The sequence below is a fragment of the Dreissena polymorpha genome, chromosome 6 (genome assembly GCF_020536995.1).
Source record: "Dreissena polymorpha isolate Duluth1 chromosome 6, UMN_Dpol_1.0, whole genome shotgun sequence".
Taxonomy (NCBI): Eukaryota; Metazoa; Mollusca; class Bivalvia; order Myida; family Dreissenidae; genus Dreissena; species Dreissena polymorpha.
The window spans coordinates 65606231-65625975 of NC_068360.1; the positions used below are offsets into that span (position 1 = coordinate 65606231).

The window sequence follows — 19745 nt, forward strand, 5'->3', positions numbered from 1 at the left end:
AGCTTTAAAAGGAGATAATTATCTGTACCTGCCAACTGATTAAAAAAAAATTATCAAAGCGGCGCAGTAAGGGGCATTGTGTTTCTGACGAACACATTTCTCGCAAGGATCGAACTTGACATGGTATGTTTAAATAAAATATATAAAAGAAGACAGTGTCATCCATGATTCCCCATAGGCTAGTCTGGGACGACACTTTAAGAACATGCATTAAGCCCAGTTTCCCATAACGCGGCTACAATGAGCAGGAGTCCGTAAGCCAATGGTCCATTTAACACTTGGTAGGCCCCTAGATTTCCGAGAAAACCAATATGTCCTCTACATAAGATGTGTTGAGATAATAAAAGTTGGCAATTGGGGTCAAATGTAAGTCTTCATCCCTGTAGTCGTAAGCCCCAGTTTTCAAAGTAAATCGACAGTAGCCAGTGTTTTATTGATTCATCCTGTACATATCACAGTGGAATTCGGATGGTAGTCATTTTCATACATGCAAAAAAGCAGGTTACACAGGTTTGATATTCTATAATATACTTGCTAAATACTTGTAGTCATAGGTCCCATATTTTTTATGTGAACGGAAATTTGGAAAGAAGTGCAAGAGATTCAAGTCGCTTCAATCACACTGGAAGATTAGTGAGTGTTCTACATATATTGACATGGCCTGTACACTTCACACTTATCAAGAGGCCCGCCAGACGAAAGCTGGCTCGGGTTGGACACGTCATCAGGCACGATTCTCTTTGCAAGGTTATGCTCCACGGCACGCTAAAGGGAGGTCGCAGTCGAGACTTCACACTAAACAAGAACCCCGCCTGACGACAGCTGGCTTGGGTTGGAAATGTCATCCGGCAAGACTCACTGTTCAAGACTGGGCTCCAGGGCACGCGAAAAGGAGGTTGCCGTCTTGGTCGTCAGATGAAAAGCTGGATGGGCAATGTGAAAGAGTGGACCATGGATGAGCTACTCACAGTCCTCAACAACAGCCCAGACTGGCGGAGGATCTCTGTGTCATCGTCCCTCTTTTTTCACCAAACTTCAGATGATGACACTGATGATGACATGGACCAACAGGTCCAATACACGTCATACAAGTTTAATCTCTTGTGTTGTCGGTGGGCCGTAGATGTATGTCCCGGTTTTCCCGTTTGGCCAGCGTACCTGTCAAAAAGGGGACGTATTACTAATTCGTTATGGGATTCTTGAATCGCGCGGTGGTTCGTACGTGAGTATACTTAATTTTAATCATTTTTACATGTACACGTGTTTTTATTTAATTTTCCTGACAAATTTACATACAAGTATGTTACCGTTACTTGCTTATAATTAGTTTTATAGTTTTGAAAGCATTTGGCAATATACGGGCTTTTATTCTTGATTCAGGCATTCATGTCTTAGATTATGTTAATATTATTTTGGGCCAGATAAGTTTTCTCAGGGTGTCTGAAGAATCAAAGGGCCACACATCATTTCTTAGTTGCAACCGAGCAATTCGGGGTACGAAAATCACGACACGGAATTATGTCAATTATTTAAAGAATTATCAATATTTATTTCATTTGTCTTAAAAAAAATACATACTTGTTTTTTAATGTATAATCTTCATATATAACCTGACCAACTTACCGAACATGTCACGCGGTCTACTTCACGTTGCACTGACGTCACAACACCCACGTGACCCGGACCTCCGTCTGTAACGCCGTCGCGCCAGTCTTTGCCTTGAAAAGAATAATTCATTGGTGAACTAGTTTTGCTAGATGTGGCATTTTTGCTTGTTTGCTGGTTTTATCTCATTATAATCCTAGTAGAGGCTTTGTGGCCGGGCTGAGATTCAAACTCACAATCTCCGTTTGTCCAGTAGTACAGATTTTGTACACAACGTTGCAATGGCATTTCGATGGCCTAGCGCCAGGCAGTTAAAAATGAACGATTGTGCTACCCAGTGAATTCAGAATAGACACTCAATTAAAAACTAAGAGACATATGTATGATACTCATGCAAACATTTAAAAGAAGTTGACACAAGTTTTAGCGAATTTGCGGCAAATTAAATAAAACACTATACATTGCTTTCAGCCGGAATTCATTTCTTCAAGAATGACTTCTAAACCAACCGAAGCATTGCTTAAAAACATAACGTACAATAAATATTGATTTCCGGTAATGGCGGGTGTTGACGTGTTTTTTTTCGCTCGTCGGAAAATAGTGAATATGTGACTCTAAACAAACCTCTATGGTCAAAAATTTATATCGGTGTAATTCATAGTGCACGTGTCATGTGCTTGTGCTAAAACTTTTGAGATGAACTATGCAGGAAAGGATATATTTGGACATCTCTTTTGTCAAAGGTATCTAATAAATACAAATATGTGTTTGTATGCTCGTCGATTCAATATCACCGTGAACTAGTCTCTACCAGTTGTTCAATTAGCATTCAGTGTCGATCATTTTTGCCTGTTACCAGTTTCGCTATTACGTGTTACCTAAGAACATAATCGGTTTACCGTTAGTGCACGTACGTCTCGCTTTGTTACACTGGTCTGCTAATCTTTGCTAAACTGTGCTATACTATTGAAAAAAGAAGCATCAACATGAATAACCTTCACTCCACACCTGTAGTGGGTAAAAGATGTGATAAACGCGAATTATCAACATCCAGTATTGAAATTGATGATGAAAATAAGAGGAACAAGCTATCAGACTCTGACATGTTGCAAAACAGTGCAGCCGTGACAAATGTTCATCTGAGCGAGGCGGACCTTGAAACAATCACCAACAGGATACACGCATTATTCAAAATTGACCTCGAAGCTATGGTAACATCGATTGTGCAGGCCTTCGTCCCGCAGGTAATAACAGGGATTAACGCTTCACTAAATGAAAAAATTGAGTCACTTGTACATGAAAACAAAGTACTCAAAGATCAGGTGGCTGTGCTAACGATGCAAGCTGATCGCGCAGAGCAATACAGTCGCCGTAACTGCGTACGTGTCACCGGGATCCCGGAAACTAATGAGGAGATCACTGACAACATTATTATGGACATGGCAAGCGAACTTGGTGCCAATCTCACTATAGACGAGATAGATCGGTCCCATAGGTTAGGTCCCCGATCGCAATCCAGTTTAAAGCCCAGAGACATAATTGTAAAGTTCGTTTCCTACAGATCCCGTCAAAAACTGTATAATGTGAGATCTCAGGCTAAAGGCTCCGTAAATTACCGAAGGAACTACATCAATGAGGCCCTAACAAAGCATCGCAGTGAGCTGTTTTTCGATGCACGTAAACTTGTACGTGACAAGCTTGTAGAAAGTGCATGGACCCATGACGGAACTATTTTAGTGCGTGATCGTGCACGTGTGATCCATCGTGTAGAAACATATGAACAGCTAAACAAGCTCCGCTCCAATGCCAATAGATCATACGCATCGGTCGCCAGCGTGAAGATTGCCTGAACGAACATTGTCCACTCTTTCTTCGCTGTACAGTATGTATATATCATTATCGAGACTTGACCATATAACAGTTAAACGTGATCCACATGCTTGTCATTTCATATCCAATTTATAGAATAAACACCTTCACATAAAATAAATGCCATTCAGTGATGTTCAAGCATTATCACGATCAAACATTTAAAATCCGCTTTGATAGTGATTTGCTATGCCTCATTGCCTATGTTCACATTAATATGTTTTGTTGTCAACCTTTCAAGATGCTTACTGAACATCAACCGTTATCTTTCTGCTAGTCGGAAATTTAAATACATACATTTCGTATAGATGCACTAAATCAAAATCGTATTAGCATTGAACGTACACAACACAAATGAACGTACTCTGTCTTTCTACGTTGTATCACAGTACCTAATATTTATTGTAACCTAATTAATGTCATCATATAAATGAAATTAGACCAGCTTATATACATTAACTGTTATTATGCCTCTACGCTGTATCACTGCTCGTCCGAAGTATTTGTATTCTGATATAATTATATAACTGTAGTATTCTCTTGTGTGTTTTTTGTAGCTGTATAATTTCTTGACTGGCGATTTACTACTACACTGTTATAATGCATGTAGCAAATTAATTTCACACTCTCTGACTGATTAAGTTTGTCTTGCTCTTGATAATAGTGCTGTATATATTTTAGGTGTATTACTGTATGATAGCGCTAGCTGTCTACACTTCTTTTCAAATGAGAGTACTAATTACATGTACATATAAAGCTTCACATGTTACTCATGTTATATGAACGTTAAAACCTACTCATGTATGGCGTTATAAAAATGTTTATATATATGTATATATATATATATGTATATGTATGTGTATGTATGTGTGTATGTGTGTGTGTGTATGTATGTATGTATTACATGGTTCTGTATTATTAGTTCATTGACATAATGATGCTAATTATAGTGTCTTCTTGTCGTGTATGTGTTTAACGGTGTGTGTTAAATGTATCCGTGTACGTGTGCATATGTGTTACATGGTTCTGTATTATTAGTTCATTGACATAATGATGCTAATTATAGTGTCTTCTTGTCGTGTATGTGTTTAACGGTTTAACTGTCGTGTTTTTTCTTAAAATACTATTCTTCGCACATAACTTTTTATTACATTAAACGGATTTATATAAAATATATACTAATAAAAAAATAACACGAATCACTTTAAATTAATATAACTAAAATAAGACCAGCTTATAGTCATTTATTGTTATTATGCCTCTACGCTGTATCACTGCTCGTCTGAAGTATCTGTATTCTGATATAATTATATAACTGTAGTATTCTCTTGTGTGTCTTTTGTAGCTGATGTCTATGTTAGTAAAATTAATATACAGTATGTAACTTATACCACAGCTCATGTAAATTACACAATTTCATCTACATTGTCTGTTGTTGTGTGTTATATGCACCTTTTTAATAGAATAATGTTATTTAGTTCTCTAGCGTTATCAAATTTATAACTGAAATTATGATGCTCAAATTATTATAAATTTTTCAATGATGGGGCAACGCGAAGTAAAACTATCACTAACATTTCATTCATATCTGTGTTTTTTTTTCTTGTTGTGAAAAAATGCAGACTCTAATAGAATTTTACATTGCCTATGTATATTCCAAATGCGGACCCTTCATTTCGTTTCTGAAGGGCTGCTAGTTTTGGATTGTCAAAGTATATAAATTATAACGAATAAGTATGGCAATTAATTGTTGAACACTCCATCGCTTCCATATACGGACTCTACATTTTTTGTAGGGTCTGTGAAACTGGAAGCTTATAATACCATATAAAATACTGTTTGTCTCTGCTGTTATCTTTTTTATTGATGTCATAGTTAATCCCTTAAAATAATACTGTTAATTCAAACGGACTTATAAGATCTGTTTTGTTAATGGATTAATATCTTCTATAACGTATTATATCTGTCTATTCATGTGAACCGTTTTGTTAGCGTTTTTGTTTTTGTATATTTGAACGGTTAGTTCCTCCTAAATTGTTGTCTAGCATGGTGTAAACAACTGCAATATCTTTATTATAACAGTTGACACCTAATTTATGTATGAACATAGGATCGTATTACATAGGTGTACTGTATGTTGTAAACACATGTCTTTCTTTTAAATATGTGTCGCTTGTGCTTTGCAACCAATAATGAATAAGGTATTATTTTTATGCTCCCCATATATATATATAGTTTGTACTTCCGTACTTCCTTCCGTCACACTTTTGTTACAGTTTCTCATAGCGCCTTCACAATTTAACCGAACTCTTACATGTTTGGCATGTAGGTGCCTTGCATAGACCTCTACCTTTTGGTGAGGTTTGACGTCACTGGGGTCAAGGTCAAGGTCACCCAGGCTAATAATAGATTTTCCGTCACACTTTTGATGCAGTTTCTCGTGGCGCCTTCACTGTTTTGCCGATCTCCTGCATGTTTGGCATGTAGGTGCCTTGCATGGACCTCTACCTTTTGGTGAGGTTTGACGTCACTGGGGTCAAGGTCAAGCTCACCGAGGCTAATAATAGATTTTCGGTCACACTTTTGTTACAGTTTCTCATAGCGCCTTTAATAATTTACCGCTCTCTTACACATTTGGCATCTTTTGATAAGATTTGACGTCAATGGGGTCAAGGTCACTGAGGCTAATATATTTTTCTTCATACTTTGATTGCAGTTTCACATAGATATCCTTGTTGCAACTTGTAAAAAGAAAAATCATTTATTTCTATATACTGTTCATAATGATCGTGTTTGTCTGTACATTACATAATTTGTATCACTTTTACCATTCACTCTGTTTCAAATTTGCTTTCTATCGCTTCTTACTACGTTGTATATTCCTATCATGTAAACCTATTAAGTGCAGTTACTTTCATTAATACACCCACAAATTCCTTTAACCACATCTATGCTTCTCAAGAAGCTATTCACGTAATTATTACAGCACTTACGAATTATATTGAATGACCGACCTTTTTGCATAATGCCTTACACTCTTATCTACGTCTTAATATATTTTTTCTTTTGCGCTTTTTACTTATTTCTTGTACTTCTGCTTTTTTTATTATGCTTTTCTCTACATGGAACCGATAATTTGACCATATTGACCATACTGAGCCTTCCCAGAGTTTACTCCCTGCTCGTGTTTATTTTGTTTGGCATGACAGCTGTTTACTTGTTCATTTTGCTCCTGCTTCGTATATCATGAGCAAAGGTCAGAAAAGAATAGCTGTCATGTCCAACTTGCGCATCAACTACTTTTTGCCGCTAGCAATCACCTTATTTTATCTCGTCGCTATCCTTAATATTCCCGTGTTTGTAAAATCTTTGGCTGTTAATATTGATTCCATGTCCGAGTGCCATCTGACAATACAGACCTATGTACGTATCAGTCCGACCCGTCACAAAGTAATGCAAAATATCGTCTTCTTTTTTCGATTGAATACAGCAGTTTTTGTGTCTACTCTTTGCCTATGGCTGCACTGTCTTCTACTGATTATATCCGGTGATATCCACCCAAACCCCGGGCCATCAGCTAGTGCTTCCTCATCATCACTTGAATCCCACAGTTACTCATCATTAGATATGTCCAATTTTCTAAAGTCTTCTCACAATTTTTCGCTAGTTCACTATAATGTGCAAAGTCTTCTTCATAAGTTGGATTTGCTAGCTGCAGAATTAACACCATTTGATATCATCACTTTCTCCGAAACGTGGCTTTCAGATTCCATTAATAACGACCAGTTATTTATACCAGGTTTTTGCCTACCTATCCGCCGCGACCGAACTCAAAATGCACACGGCGGAGTTGCTGTATATGTCAAAGATGGTATTCATTTTACTCGAAGACCAGATCTAGAGATAACTAATCTTGAGGCAATTTGGTTGGAGGTTCGACCTCATTCTAATAAACGAATTTTAATCGGAACTTTTTATAGACCACCCAACTCAGATAACAATTATTTCTGTAAAATTGAAGACTCAATCGGGCTGGCAATAGATACCGGCATTAACGACATTGTAGTTTTGGGCGATTTTAATTTAAACACCCAACTTGATCAGGCTAAACGTAAAATTGACTCCATCTCGCAACAGTTTGCACTCGACCAATGTATACAGGATCCCACCCACTTTACTGAAACTTCGTCATCTATTATTGATCTCATATTTGTTTCAAACAAAGAGTCTGTCATCTTCTCTTGTGTTGGTGAACCATTCCTTGATCAAACTATAAGATATCACTGTCCCGTATTCGTTATTCTTAAATTTAAAAGACCATCATCGCTATGTTATAAACGAAAAATTTGGAAGTATGACTCAGGGAATTACGACTCTTTTCGAAGCAATTTATCAAATATTGAATGGAATAACGTATATAGTGACAATATCGACACATTTACTAAAACTCTTACTAACACTGTACTTGCCACTGCAGCTGATTGTATACCAAGCAAAGAGGTCACTGTTCGCCCAGCCAAACCGCCATGGCTCTCATCGGAAATAAAACTAAAAATACGAAAACGAAAACGTGCTTATAGGAAAGCTAAAACAACGAATTCCACATCTAATTGGACTAGGTTTCGTGTACTTCGTAATGATGTAGTCTCTCTTGTCCGCCTCGCCAAATCAAATTATTACGACTCTCTTGCATTCAAACTAAAATCCAACAATTACTCCTCGCGTGATTGGTGGAAAGTCCTGAAATCTTTCCTAACAGTCAACGTTAGTAAAACTTTACCCCCACTTGTCAACATCGCTGGCGAACTGGTCTTTGATGAACTTCAAAAAGCTGAAGTACTTAATAATTTCTTCGCTCAACAGACATCTTTAGATGAGTCTGGTCACGTTTTACCGGAATTGGCAACGATTGAAAATCAACAGACAATTTCGTCTATAGTAATAACCGCTTGCGAAGTTAATGACGTTCTTATGAATCTGCCTTTGGGTAAAGCCTGTGGCCCTGATGGTATTAATAACAAATTACTTGTAGAGGCATCTCATGAACTAAGTCAACCACTTTGTGATCTCTTTAATATGTCTTTGTCGTCGTCAACAGTACCATATGATTGGAAAACGTCAAACGTTTGTGCAATATTCAAAAAAGGGGACGTTTCCATTCCCTCGAATTATCGCCCGATTTCACTTCTGAATACCATGGAAAAAGTACTAGAACGGATTATCTTTAAACATGTATTCAACTTTTTGCGTGATACTAATTTTTTCACAAGATTTCAATTCGGATTTATGCCAGGTGACTCTACTGTCAACCAGCTTACATACCTCTACAACACGTTTTGTAAAGCACTCGATGATGGATTGGAAGTAAGGGTAGTTTTTTTCGATATAAGCAAAGCATTCGACAAAGTCTGGCATAGTGGCCTTATATTAAAACTGAAACGCGCCGGTATCAAAGATAAACTTTTGAACTGGTTTTCTAACTATCTGTATCAAAGGCGTCAAAGGGTAGTGGTTCCCGGGGCCTCATCTTCCCTAGCCGAAATCAAGGCTGGAGTTCCACAAGGCTCCATTCTTGGTCCCCTATTATTTCTTGTATATATAAATGACATTGTAAATGACATTCAAGCTCATATAAACTTATTTGCAGACGACACTAGTTTATTTGTCGTTGTTGACAATCCTAATTCTGCAGCCGCTGTTCTAGAGCGCAATATAGACAAAATTGCAAAATGGGCCGATACATGGTTGGTAAAATTCAATCCATTGAAGTCAGAATCACTTGTTATATCGCGTAAGAGGGACAAACCCTATCATGCTCCTATCAATATGTACGATACTCCGATTCCCGAAGTGAATAGTCATACACATTTAGGCATTATTCTGTCAAATGATGGAAGCTGGCATCAACACATTGAATGTATTAAATTAAAGGCCTGGTCACGTGTCAACCTTCTAAAAAAACTTCGTTTTCGCCTTGACCGAAGATCACTTGAAATAACTTATTTCACGTTTATTCGACCTATTCTAGAATATGCAGATGTTGTATGGGATAATTGTACAATGTATGAAAAAAATGATTTAGATAAAATTCAAACTGAAGCTGCCCGCATTGTTTCCGGCTGTACCCGACTTGTGTCCTTAAATTTACTTTCTAACGAAATTGGCTGGGAAACTCTTGGCACAAGAAGGTCCAAGCACAAACTCATTCTTTTCTTTAAAATGGTCAAAGGTCTTAGTCCAGAATATTTGTCCTCACTGTCCCCACAATCAGTTGGCGAGCGATCTACAAGATCATTGCGTAACTCATCCCACTTAGATGGTGCTCGGACTAGGACTTCTCTGTACCAACATTCCTTCTTGCCCTCAACAATTGCTGCTTGGAATTCACTTCCAGACGAAGCAAAACTTGTTGATAACATATCTGACTTTAAAAAGGCCATCGATTTTAACAAATCTCGTAGTAATCCGTTGTTCTATTATGGTAAGCGAAGACAGCAAGTGCTGCACACACGTCTAAGAACTAATTGTAGTTCTCTTAATAAACATTTATTTGATAGAAATCTGGTTCCATCGCCACTTTGTCAATGCGGAAAAATAGAGGACACTACTCACTTTTTACTGATCTGTCCATCTTATGCAGCTATACGATTAACTTTAGTAAGAACTATAGAACAATACACGGATATATCACTCCGCACATTACTGTACGGAGATGATAATCTTTCAATCAGAGATAACTGTGCAATATTTAATGCAGTCCATATTTTCATCGAAGGCTCAGGAAGGTTCAGAGTGGGATAACTATCGGTTCTCTTATTTTTAACATTTGTTTTCACAATCAATTTCTTCGATCATAATCACACCAGCAATATGCTTTTTCTTACTACATGGTCTCAACATATTTTAGCAATGTTGGTTCCAATTATACATATAAACTTGTTTAAACTCGAATGATTATTCAAATGATTTGTGTATAGAATGCAAATACCGCCACTATGTTTTGTAAATATACCATTGAGGAAAGGAACCCTACTAGCCTAGCTATCGTTCCAATCCTATAAACTTTAGATGCTTGTACATTATGTTGTAAAACACATTACTGAATAAATATGTTTAAACCAAATATTCATTAATTTGTATGTTGCGTTAGTTTTGTTATTAAATGTGTTCGGAGTCGGTCATATATACATGTATTTTAATATTTAACATCTCTCTCTCTGAAAACGTTTTCAATGCGTAAAGTGTCCTTCTAGATTTTCGGACAAAAACAGACTAATCTGGGACGACACTTTACGCTCCTCCATTAAGCCCCGTTTCACCCGAGCGGCGCTCTAATATTTGCTCTGGCTATATCTTACCTCTTGTTACATGAATATTTTGCTGAATGTTTGGGAAGATTTCTCGAGGGACCCGAGGCGTCGGGGATGGGCGTGGTGGGCGTGACTTTGGTGATGGCGTAGTTGATGACGTAGTCTTCTCGTTTGATGGTGAGGTTTTCTCGGACGGCGACGTGGTGTTTCCGTTTGGTACAGGTGGCGCTTTCCTTGCGGGCCGTACCTCTAGAATGCAACATCAATAGCATCGTTACAAAAGTATTCTCATTACCCCCACTTATCTCAATGTATAGAAAATGGATTCGGCTGGGTCCACACATTTCAATCCATTTATAAATACATATGAGCCGGGCTATGAGAAAACGGGGCCTAACGCATGTGCGTAAAGGGCCGTCCCAGTCTGAACTGTGCGGAGTGCACAGGCTAATCTAGGACCACTTGTACGCATACAATTAAGAAACATTAGCTCATGGTCAAAGAACACCTCCCATGCGCATAGGGAGTGAGTGTTGTCCATGGATCCTCGACCCATCGGTAGAAATAATAGCGCACCTGTTGTACTCATGGTTTCCTATTGTAAATCTTTTTATTTATCCATGTATGTCTTATCCATGTAGGTCATGTAACTTATTTCACAGCTAGTTCTGTCTGCAGACAGCCCCCTCCCTCACCGCCACACGGGACTCTCCGTGTTGTGGATTGCCGCGTAACTACCTGATTGGGGGCAGATTAGCCCGGTCGTAACATAGCTGAATGTAACCCAGCATAAAGCTAAGGTATTTTGTAAATGCAGCTACCGCCGGTAATGATATCCCGAAATACAGCTAAGACTAATCTAACATTAACATGTGATACAGCTAAGTCTATCCCCGAATACAGATATAGTTCACGCCAATACAGCAATTACTATCCCGATAGAAAGCTAAGGCTATTCCGAAATTAAGTGACCACTTTCATGAAAAATGCTAAGCTTTTCACGACCAGGAATATCCCGAAATACATCTTTGACAATTGCTCGTTTTGTGTTATTGCGTCAACAGTGCAATATGATAGTGAAAATTGTATGTTTACCGTCTTTTGTCCACCGCCATGCTATAGATGACAATTCCTTTTCTAACGAACACGTGACTAGTGTGACTTCATCAAGACCCTTGACCCGAGGTGTACCGTCCAAATGTTCGTCGGCCAACACTTGAGCAATGCTTTGTGATTGTTCGCTGTATTTCTGTTAGGACAAGTAATACATTCGATTACTTTCATAGTGCACAATGTAATGTTTTAAACGCTATTATCACGACATGTTAAATAAACTTAATATTAGCTGCCTTTAATTAGCTGTTGGTCAAATTAATTAAACCAACGACCGAGGCTGCCATATTTTGCTCAATGTCTCGTGCAATGGGTTAACGGAAGAACAACGCTTCTGTGATTACAAATTGCGATTTAGGTTGTGTTATATATATGCAGTTTCTGGAATACATCTTTTTAAGACAGCAATTATACTTTGACGAAATTCAGATTATTTTCCGTCACGAGTGTCTGGGCTCTGTTCATAATGTCGACGATTAGTTTCTCCTTTCGCGACATTTCGTCTGCTTTGCCCATGTACTTCTGCACCACATCCTGTTCTCGTCTGTCAATCTCGCCACGCATCTGAGATTCACGTTTTTCGATGACGTCACGCAGTCTGTTGAAATACGACGTAAGTTCCTGCTTTATACGTTGGGCGTCCGTCTAAAATTCACGCAAACGAATATTAATTGCATTAAATAGTTTATTAAATAACAATTTAATTTATAATTACATGTATAATGGTGATTAATGGCGTGCTGCATACGAATACTTAAACCACTAAACTAATGAAGTAAATTGATGTCGTCCTTTCGCTCTGTACTTTTAAAGCCACTATACGCAATCTATAGTATTTTTTTCAATACTGATAACACGTTCATAAAAAAACAAAACTAAAAAAATGTTCTTAATGGGACCTTTTCACGTTTTGGTAAATTGACAAAATTAAGAGAAAAATACTGTTTCAGATTTGCAAATTTTCGTTTCAGTTATGATATTTGCTATGCTCTAAAATATCCATTATACATGTATGCATATGTTGACGATTGAAAAACCTTACGATTATAAAACGAAACAAACGCGAAACTATTTCATAATTTTGAGAATTCTGTTGTCATCCTTATATTTTGTGACATTACGAGGATTGATTATATAGGGTATAAAAACAATATTCACTGAATAAGCAGATATCCAAGTGGTTTGAATGTAAATTGTTAGACTTAAACTCCAAGTCTTAGTGGCTCGAGTTCAATAGTGGATTCCTTTTTTGCCTTTCTTTAATTTTATATTGTTTATAACTGGAACTATTTAGATCCTATGTTTACATGTATCAATTTAAAGCATGAAATGACAAACGTCAATACATGCCAAAATCTGTAAAAAAAAACACTTCAAGTTGTTGTAATAGAACATCAACGAAATTAGAGTTTCATACAATTGCAAATAATTTTCTGCTGTACAATTAAAAACTCATACAAAAGAGTTTCATTATTGGAAAATCATCAACTAAGCGGCATAGTTTTGTTCATACGACACAATTTTTGGTTTAAAACAAATACGAGTAATCCTGACGGTATCGGCCTTAACATGAAAGTTGAATAACATTTAAGAAAACAATATTTTATATTTGTACAATAAAAACAGATACTTAACGTTATGACGTACCCTTTGGGTCAAAAGTACATATACGCCAGCAACTAAAAATAGATATCACCGCGGTGACAAAATTGTCACTGCGGTAATAAATGTATCACTGCGGTGATATATTAGTAAATGCAGTGATACTTTGTCTGACCCAACGAGTTTGATAAGAGCTAAATCAAACTGACCAATGTAATAACGTCTCAGAACAGCAAATCGGCGAATATTAACTGCGAATTTATCAAGATGTCTGCCTCCATGGATTACTGTAGAACATTGGCAATCAGCCCATGAGTTTCGAAATTGTAAGGAGAGTCGTTTAAAACATTACTACTTTGATCACCAAGTAAAATTCTACCGCATGATAAAATATTTTATTTTGCTCTCAGAACTAATTGCGCCGCCATTTTCTTCGATATGGCATTTACTGCAGGGTCAATATTTATATTTCAAATTATTTTACTTAATAAAATCAATAAAGGACAAAAACATATGAAAAAGAACATATGAATAAACTCATCAACTACCCTTATTCATCCGTATTAATTTGACACAATTTTGTCACCGCGGTGATATCTATTTTTAGCTGTTTGCGTATTTGTACTTTTAACCCAAATGGTACGGCATATTATATACACATCAATGTGGAAATCGTTATGGTAAAAGTAGGGTGATTGAAATGGTTGGATAGGACAGGCAATAAACATCAATGTGGAAATTTTGTGGTAAAAGTAGGGCGATTGAAGTGGTTGGATAGGACAGGCAATAAACATCAATGTGGAAATCTTTGTGGTAAAAGTGGGGGTGATTGAAGTGGTTGGATAGGACAGGCAATAAACATCTGCATCAGCGGGTAATGTATTAAAGAGTTGTGAGCGGTTTTTGTGCTATTATCACTAGTATTGGTTAAGTACCTGTGTTTTCTGTGCCAGGTGCCTGCACGTCTTCTGCGTTGCCCGTAGCAACATGATCCTGGCATCCAGCCTCGATATGGCCTTATTGTGGTGTTCCTGATAAACAGTGGTATAATGTTCAGCTATGAATTATTATCATACATGAGCTTTACCAACAAAAGATAATGCGTTCAATAGGATTAAAATTTTCCGTGAATGAGAGTGAACTTTCTGATTTCGATCGCCTTCTTCGATCAATAAATAGTAATTATTATTTAAAAAAACATAGATAAATGTCGAAGGCTTTAAGCACTAGACGTATGCACTTGGAAGTTTGATAAGCAATAAGCAAGCGATTGATGATTAGACTCAACAAACATATACAAATTGCGTTTCAAATGAAACAATCACATCTTTTGTGATGAAGCTATGTCAATATATGCATTCATGTGCTTATTAGCAATTCAATCTCATACCGCAGCGATTTTTGGCCTAATTTGGGACCCCATTCCCGTGCCAAAAAGTATTTATCTTTCACAAATGACAGTCTGAAATTCTCTATTGAAGGTTTTACAAAAATAAATATGGATTACAACATTGAGTCATTTAGTTCATTTCCCTAGCCACCTCTATAAGTTGAACCTTAGTAAATACTATATTGAAAACGATAAGTTCCCTGAAGTGCTTGCAAACAAAAAACACACACACCAATTTTCCTATTTTTGTTCAAAATGATGCTATTTTTCCAAATCTAGAGGTCCCCGGCCCCATTTCAAAATAGTTTAAAAAACAAAACAAAAAAACTTTACCGACAAATTGTCAAACGCGTCTGTGAGTGTAGCAAGACTATGTCCGCCATGATTATTCAGAAGGCACTCCGAGCATGTAAGCTCTGTACACGTCTGACAGTGCAGCCGAAACTGCCTGTCATGTTCTACGCAGAAAGGTTCAGAACCATCACCTCTCTCCGTAGACCATCCACGCTTTGTAAGGATTTTTAACCGATGCTTAGAATGGTTTGCGGTTGTCAAACACTTGGGACACGCATGTCTTGAACACGTTTCACACAGGATTTCACACGTCATCGAATGTTGCGGACATAATGGCTGACTGCCATTTCCATCCGAACGACCACGTGTCTTGGAACTATTTTCTTTCTTAAAGCTTTCCACGATACCCGACAATTGGAAGTTTTTCGGAAGGTCACGAATCCCATTTCGACCAAGTTCGACATCCTGTCGGCAATCTGGACATTTCAAGGTCAAACACGAAGCATGCAACCTCTCGATGCAATGGCGACAGAAACTGTGCATACACGGCAGAGCGAGGGGGTCCGAATACAAGTCCATGCACACCGAACACGTCACGTGGTCGGCAAGACCGGACATCTTCTGTCTGAAATTGAGTGAGGAAAGATATTGTGGTGCAATGTTTCACTTTGCATGGCATACACGGTAAGAACAGAAAGTAATCAGTGTTTCTGGCTGTCCAATAAGCGAAGAAGTGAGAACACGCGCTCTTGCGATCTGATTTCAATGCCCGGCGCGTTGGTGGTCGCCATACCGCCCTTACCCACATCACAAGAACACTCCTGACATAAATATATTTCAGTAAAAACACGTTTTTTCCGTACCAGTGGTACATTGTTGTATACTTAAGAGTACCCGGGTTACCTTTCAGTGGAACCTGAGCCGACAACGAACGAATGAGAGCTAATAAGATACAAGAAAGTTGGGACGCACTTCGGGTCCGCATTTGATGCAGCTAAAGGAACGGATGGACCTTATAAACTTCGAAATACACACGTTATTAGGGTTTCGCCTCTTATGTATTGATATATCCATAACTAAAACTTAATTTATAACTTCATACACTCTAAAATTTAAACCACGAAAACGGACTGTATTAAAAATGAGACCGTTAACTCTGTTAATTATGAAAATTTAAACATTAACAGCAATTGCAAAAATGGCGTTCTTATAGGCGCAAACGTATTCGAGTTGTAAATGGATAATGCAATATCCACTTATGACATCAATTCATACGTAGGAGGTATATTAAGGGGCCTTTTCACAGATTTTGGCATGTTTTGAAGTTTGTCATTAAATGCTTTATATTGATAAATGTAAACATTAAATTTAAAAGCTCCAGTAAAAAATCAAAAATAAAAATTAAAATATGAAAAAAGTAGCCCGTAGCAGGGCTCGAACCAGTGACCCCCGGAATCCTGAAGTAAAAACGCATTAGCTAACTAAGCTATGCTGCCAAGCATACATATAACGCGTATTTTATACGTTATATAAGCAATCTTCGTGGTTTCACAAATTCAAACGACAACAACAGAACTCTCCAAATTATTCAATCGTTTCGCGTTGCAACGCTTTATTTTTTAGGTTTTTAAATCGTCAAATGATGCATATAATGGCTATATTAGACCATGGCAAATGTTCAGTAATACTGTTTCCTCACAAATATCATAACTAAACCGAAAACTTGCGAATCTGAAACAACTTTTTTCAATTTTGTCAATTTACCAAACCGTGAAAAGATCCCTTTGCAGATGGTTTGCGTCAACGATTTAACTACGCGGACAACAGACGAGTGTGTGTAAAGCAACTATCATAAGTTATACTTTATATAGTGGATATACAATTTCAGTTAGATTTTAAAGCGATATGTTGATATAGTTTCGAGTTTTTGCAAAATGCCATTACATATGTTTATCAACACATCTATATTAATTTAAATAATATTAACGAATTTTAATAGCAAGAAGTATTTTACTTCCGTCCTCGGCATTCGAACACAGGACTCAACGTACTTATATCGCGAGAGTTACAGATGCATTATTATTTTACCGATTTCAATGATGATAAGACAATAGTGAACCTATATTTTAGCATCTTTATCACCGTAGTCAGGAGTGTTATTCGCGTGTTTAAATATATATATATATATAAGAATTATTGTGAACATCGTAATGTTATTAAACGTGAGTAAGTGCCTTTAAACCAGTTTAAAAAAGTTAATATAGGAGAAAAATGTTATACTCAGTACATCTACTGTAAACAATATTTATTGATAACATTACCTATCATTACATTAATAAACGCATACGGCATACAAGAATTCGTTGTTCGTGCTCGTGTAAAGCATAACATAACATAGCATAACGTTTATTCGGCATTAAATAGCATATTGCAAATTTATTGCCTATACACAGTATGTGTTTGAGCTTATTTGCTCACTCAATGTCACCTATCTTGTTGTAAGTCGTTTTAAATAAAGCCTTCTCCCTTTACGAGTAGCTTGAACTCGCCAACTCGTCTATATAATGTTTGATTATTAAAACGAGAAAATAACGCTTACCTGTATTTTGATACGATAATACTGTTTAAAGCTGCAACAAATTGTATATGACTTATAAATAGCATCGATTCATCCTGTTTTAACACAAATACCATAAAGTTCGAATGAAACCGAGATCTGTGTTGAAACTACGATGGTAGGTAGCTATACGTGTATCGATTTACGCTTCAATAGCGCACAGAATTCACCGATAACTAATGGCAATAATCGATATTTCGCATATTGCAAACATGTTTAAAGGTTTTGGATCGGCGAAAGTTTAACTTGATAACAAAGTTAACTTACAATGTCCCAGCATATCCGATAAGAATGGTTGTATTCACAATTATAGTCGCAATAAACCCATGTTAGAAGTACAAATGTCTACGGCTACGCTCGAGTTGCAATCGGTGGATTTGGATTGTGTCCCTTTAACCATGTCGATCATGTACTGAGCCGCATTCGGTGAAATTTGGGCTTAATGCAAGTGCGTTAAGTGAGCAGTCCGCACAGGATAATCAGAGACAAAACTTTCCGACAAGACTTGACATCGTTAAGGAGAGACTTCCTTTTAACGAAAAATGCAATAAAAGCGGAAAGTCCCCGATTAGTCTATGCGGATTGCACAGGCCAACATGGGTCGACACTTAACGCACAAGTATTAAACCCCGTTTTCCCAGAGTGAGGATCATTTATATTTCCTATTGAATTGGCTACGGTTTTGCTAGACCTATAGTCCCCTGTCCCATATTAGCACGAATGGACACGAAAGTCCTGGATCGCCCCGGATCCCCCGGGACGAACCGGGATAATCCATGGCCTTTTGGGATTTTGAGCGTCGACAGTCTTCCAAAGACCATCACCCCGATGATAACACGGCATCCACACGGACCAAACCGGGCAGCAACACGGCGCCCACGCAGATTGTCCCGGACAGTCACTGCAGAGCTATGGACCTACACATCATTTACACGGATAACCACAGACCAAGACGGCATTTACACGGACCGTCCCGGACCTCGTCAAAATGCCATTAAAAATGAAGCTTATTGCTAATGTGGGCCTTCCAGTTCCCAAAAGATCGCCACAAACAGATTCCGCTACCGATGAAGAACAGCACAAAGAGAAACAAGCTCGAGGCCCAGATCATGTTTGCCATTACATTTACAAGTAGAATAACAACCATCAACACCTACAACAGAAACTGACGCCTTAAGAAAAAAGTTTAATGAAGATTGGACAATAAATGTGACTTCTAGAGTGTTAACAAGCTTTTTCTTTAATTTGGTCTAGTGATCTAGTTTTGGTTCTAAAGTGACCCAGTTTCGAACTCGACCAAGATATCATTGGGACGTATCTTCGGACCAAGTTTCATTAATGATCAGACAATAAATGTGGCATCTGGAGTGTTAACAAGGTAAAATGTTGACGACGGACGAAGGACCCAAAAGCCCCCATGATCCCAAAAGCTCACAATGAGCACGTTGTGCTCAGGTGAGCAAAAAGAAGACGTCCCTCGTCTGACCCAGATAATTCTCCTTTTCATTCTATTCACTAGTTAAGATGAATATTTTTCGCGAATTTTCTATTGCTCTTAGGTAGTTTCGCTTTTGCAATCAGGATACTGTTTTCAACCAGAGTTTTTTTTTGCAGTAGAAGCTGGCATTTCATCAGCATCAGCTTGTCCTCAGTCGTCATCTCATCGCCCATTTTGCTTCGTCGGTAGCACATGAGACATTCGTACAACTGCCGTCACGGTCCTTGAAGGACAGGGGTCCGAAATGTGTTCCCGGACTGTCAAGGACGCACACGGACAACCAAGGCATAAATACGATTGTCTCCGGACCCTATACGGCTGTCCCTGGACCCAATGCGGCAGCTACACCGACCATTCCGGATGGTGCTATCATCCCGGATCGCCACGGATCAACACGGCAGTTTTGAACTTCCCCAAACTGCCGTGTTTGCCTCCCGGAGCGCCAAG

At 37.9% G+C, this 19745-nt stretch overlaps 1 protein-coding gene across 2 annotated transcripts; it reads right to left on the bottom strand.

Annotated features, from left to right (window-relative positions):
• Window positions 1–414: 414 nt before the first annotated feature.
• LOC127835310 (E3 ubiquitin-protein ligase Midline-1-like) lies at window positions 415–18181 on the bottom strand. Of its 2 annotated transcripts, none has more exons than XM_052361671.1 (8): window positions 18068–18181; window positions 15223–15808; window positions 14435–14530; window positions 12312–12542; window positions 11880–12033; window positions 10833–11033; window positions 1624–1718; window positions 415–1158 (listed from the first exon to the last, which is right to left on the bottom strand). In XM_052361671.1, the coding sequence occupies exons 2-8, from the start codon at window positions 15799–15801 to the stop codon at window positions 1084–1086; spliced, it is 1431 nt and encodes a 476-aa protein (XP_052217631.1). In that variant the 5' UTR covers window positions 15802–15808; window positions 18068–18181; the 3' UTR covers window positions 415–1083. The 2 variants fall into 2 exon arrangements, with proteins under 2 accessions (XP_052217631.1, XP_052217630.1); XM_052361670.1 differs by lacking the exon at window positions 18068–18181 and adding an exon at window positions 17783–18039.
• Between the last annotated feature and the right edge of the window lie 1564 nt (window positions 18182–19745).

What these genes read in the sequence shown, in the direction of transcription:
- LOC127835310 (XM_052361670.1), bottom strand. Translation starts at nt 17,877, where the DNA reads ATGGTATTTGTGTTAAAACAGGATGAATCGATGCTATTTATAAGTCAT. An exon ending in ACGCGTTTGACAATTTGTCG is followed by an intron (nt 14,531 to 15,222) that starts GTAAAGTTTTTT and finishes ACTGTTTATCAG; the next exon opens with GAACACCACAATAAGGCCAT. An exon ending in ATAATCTGAATTTCGTCAAA is followed by an intron (nt 12,034 to 12,311) that starts GTATAATTGCTG and finishes TTGTCCTAACAG; the next exon opens with AAATACAGCGAACAATCACA.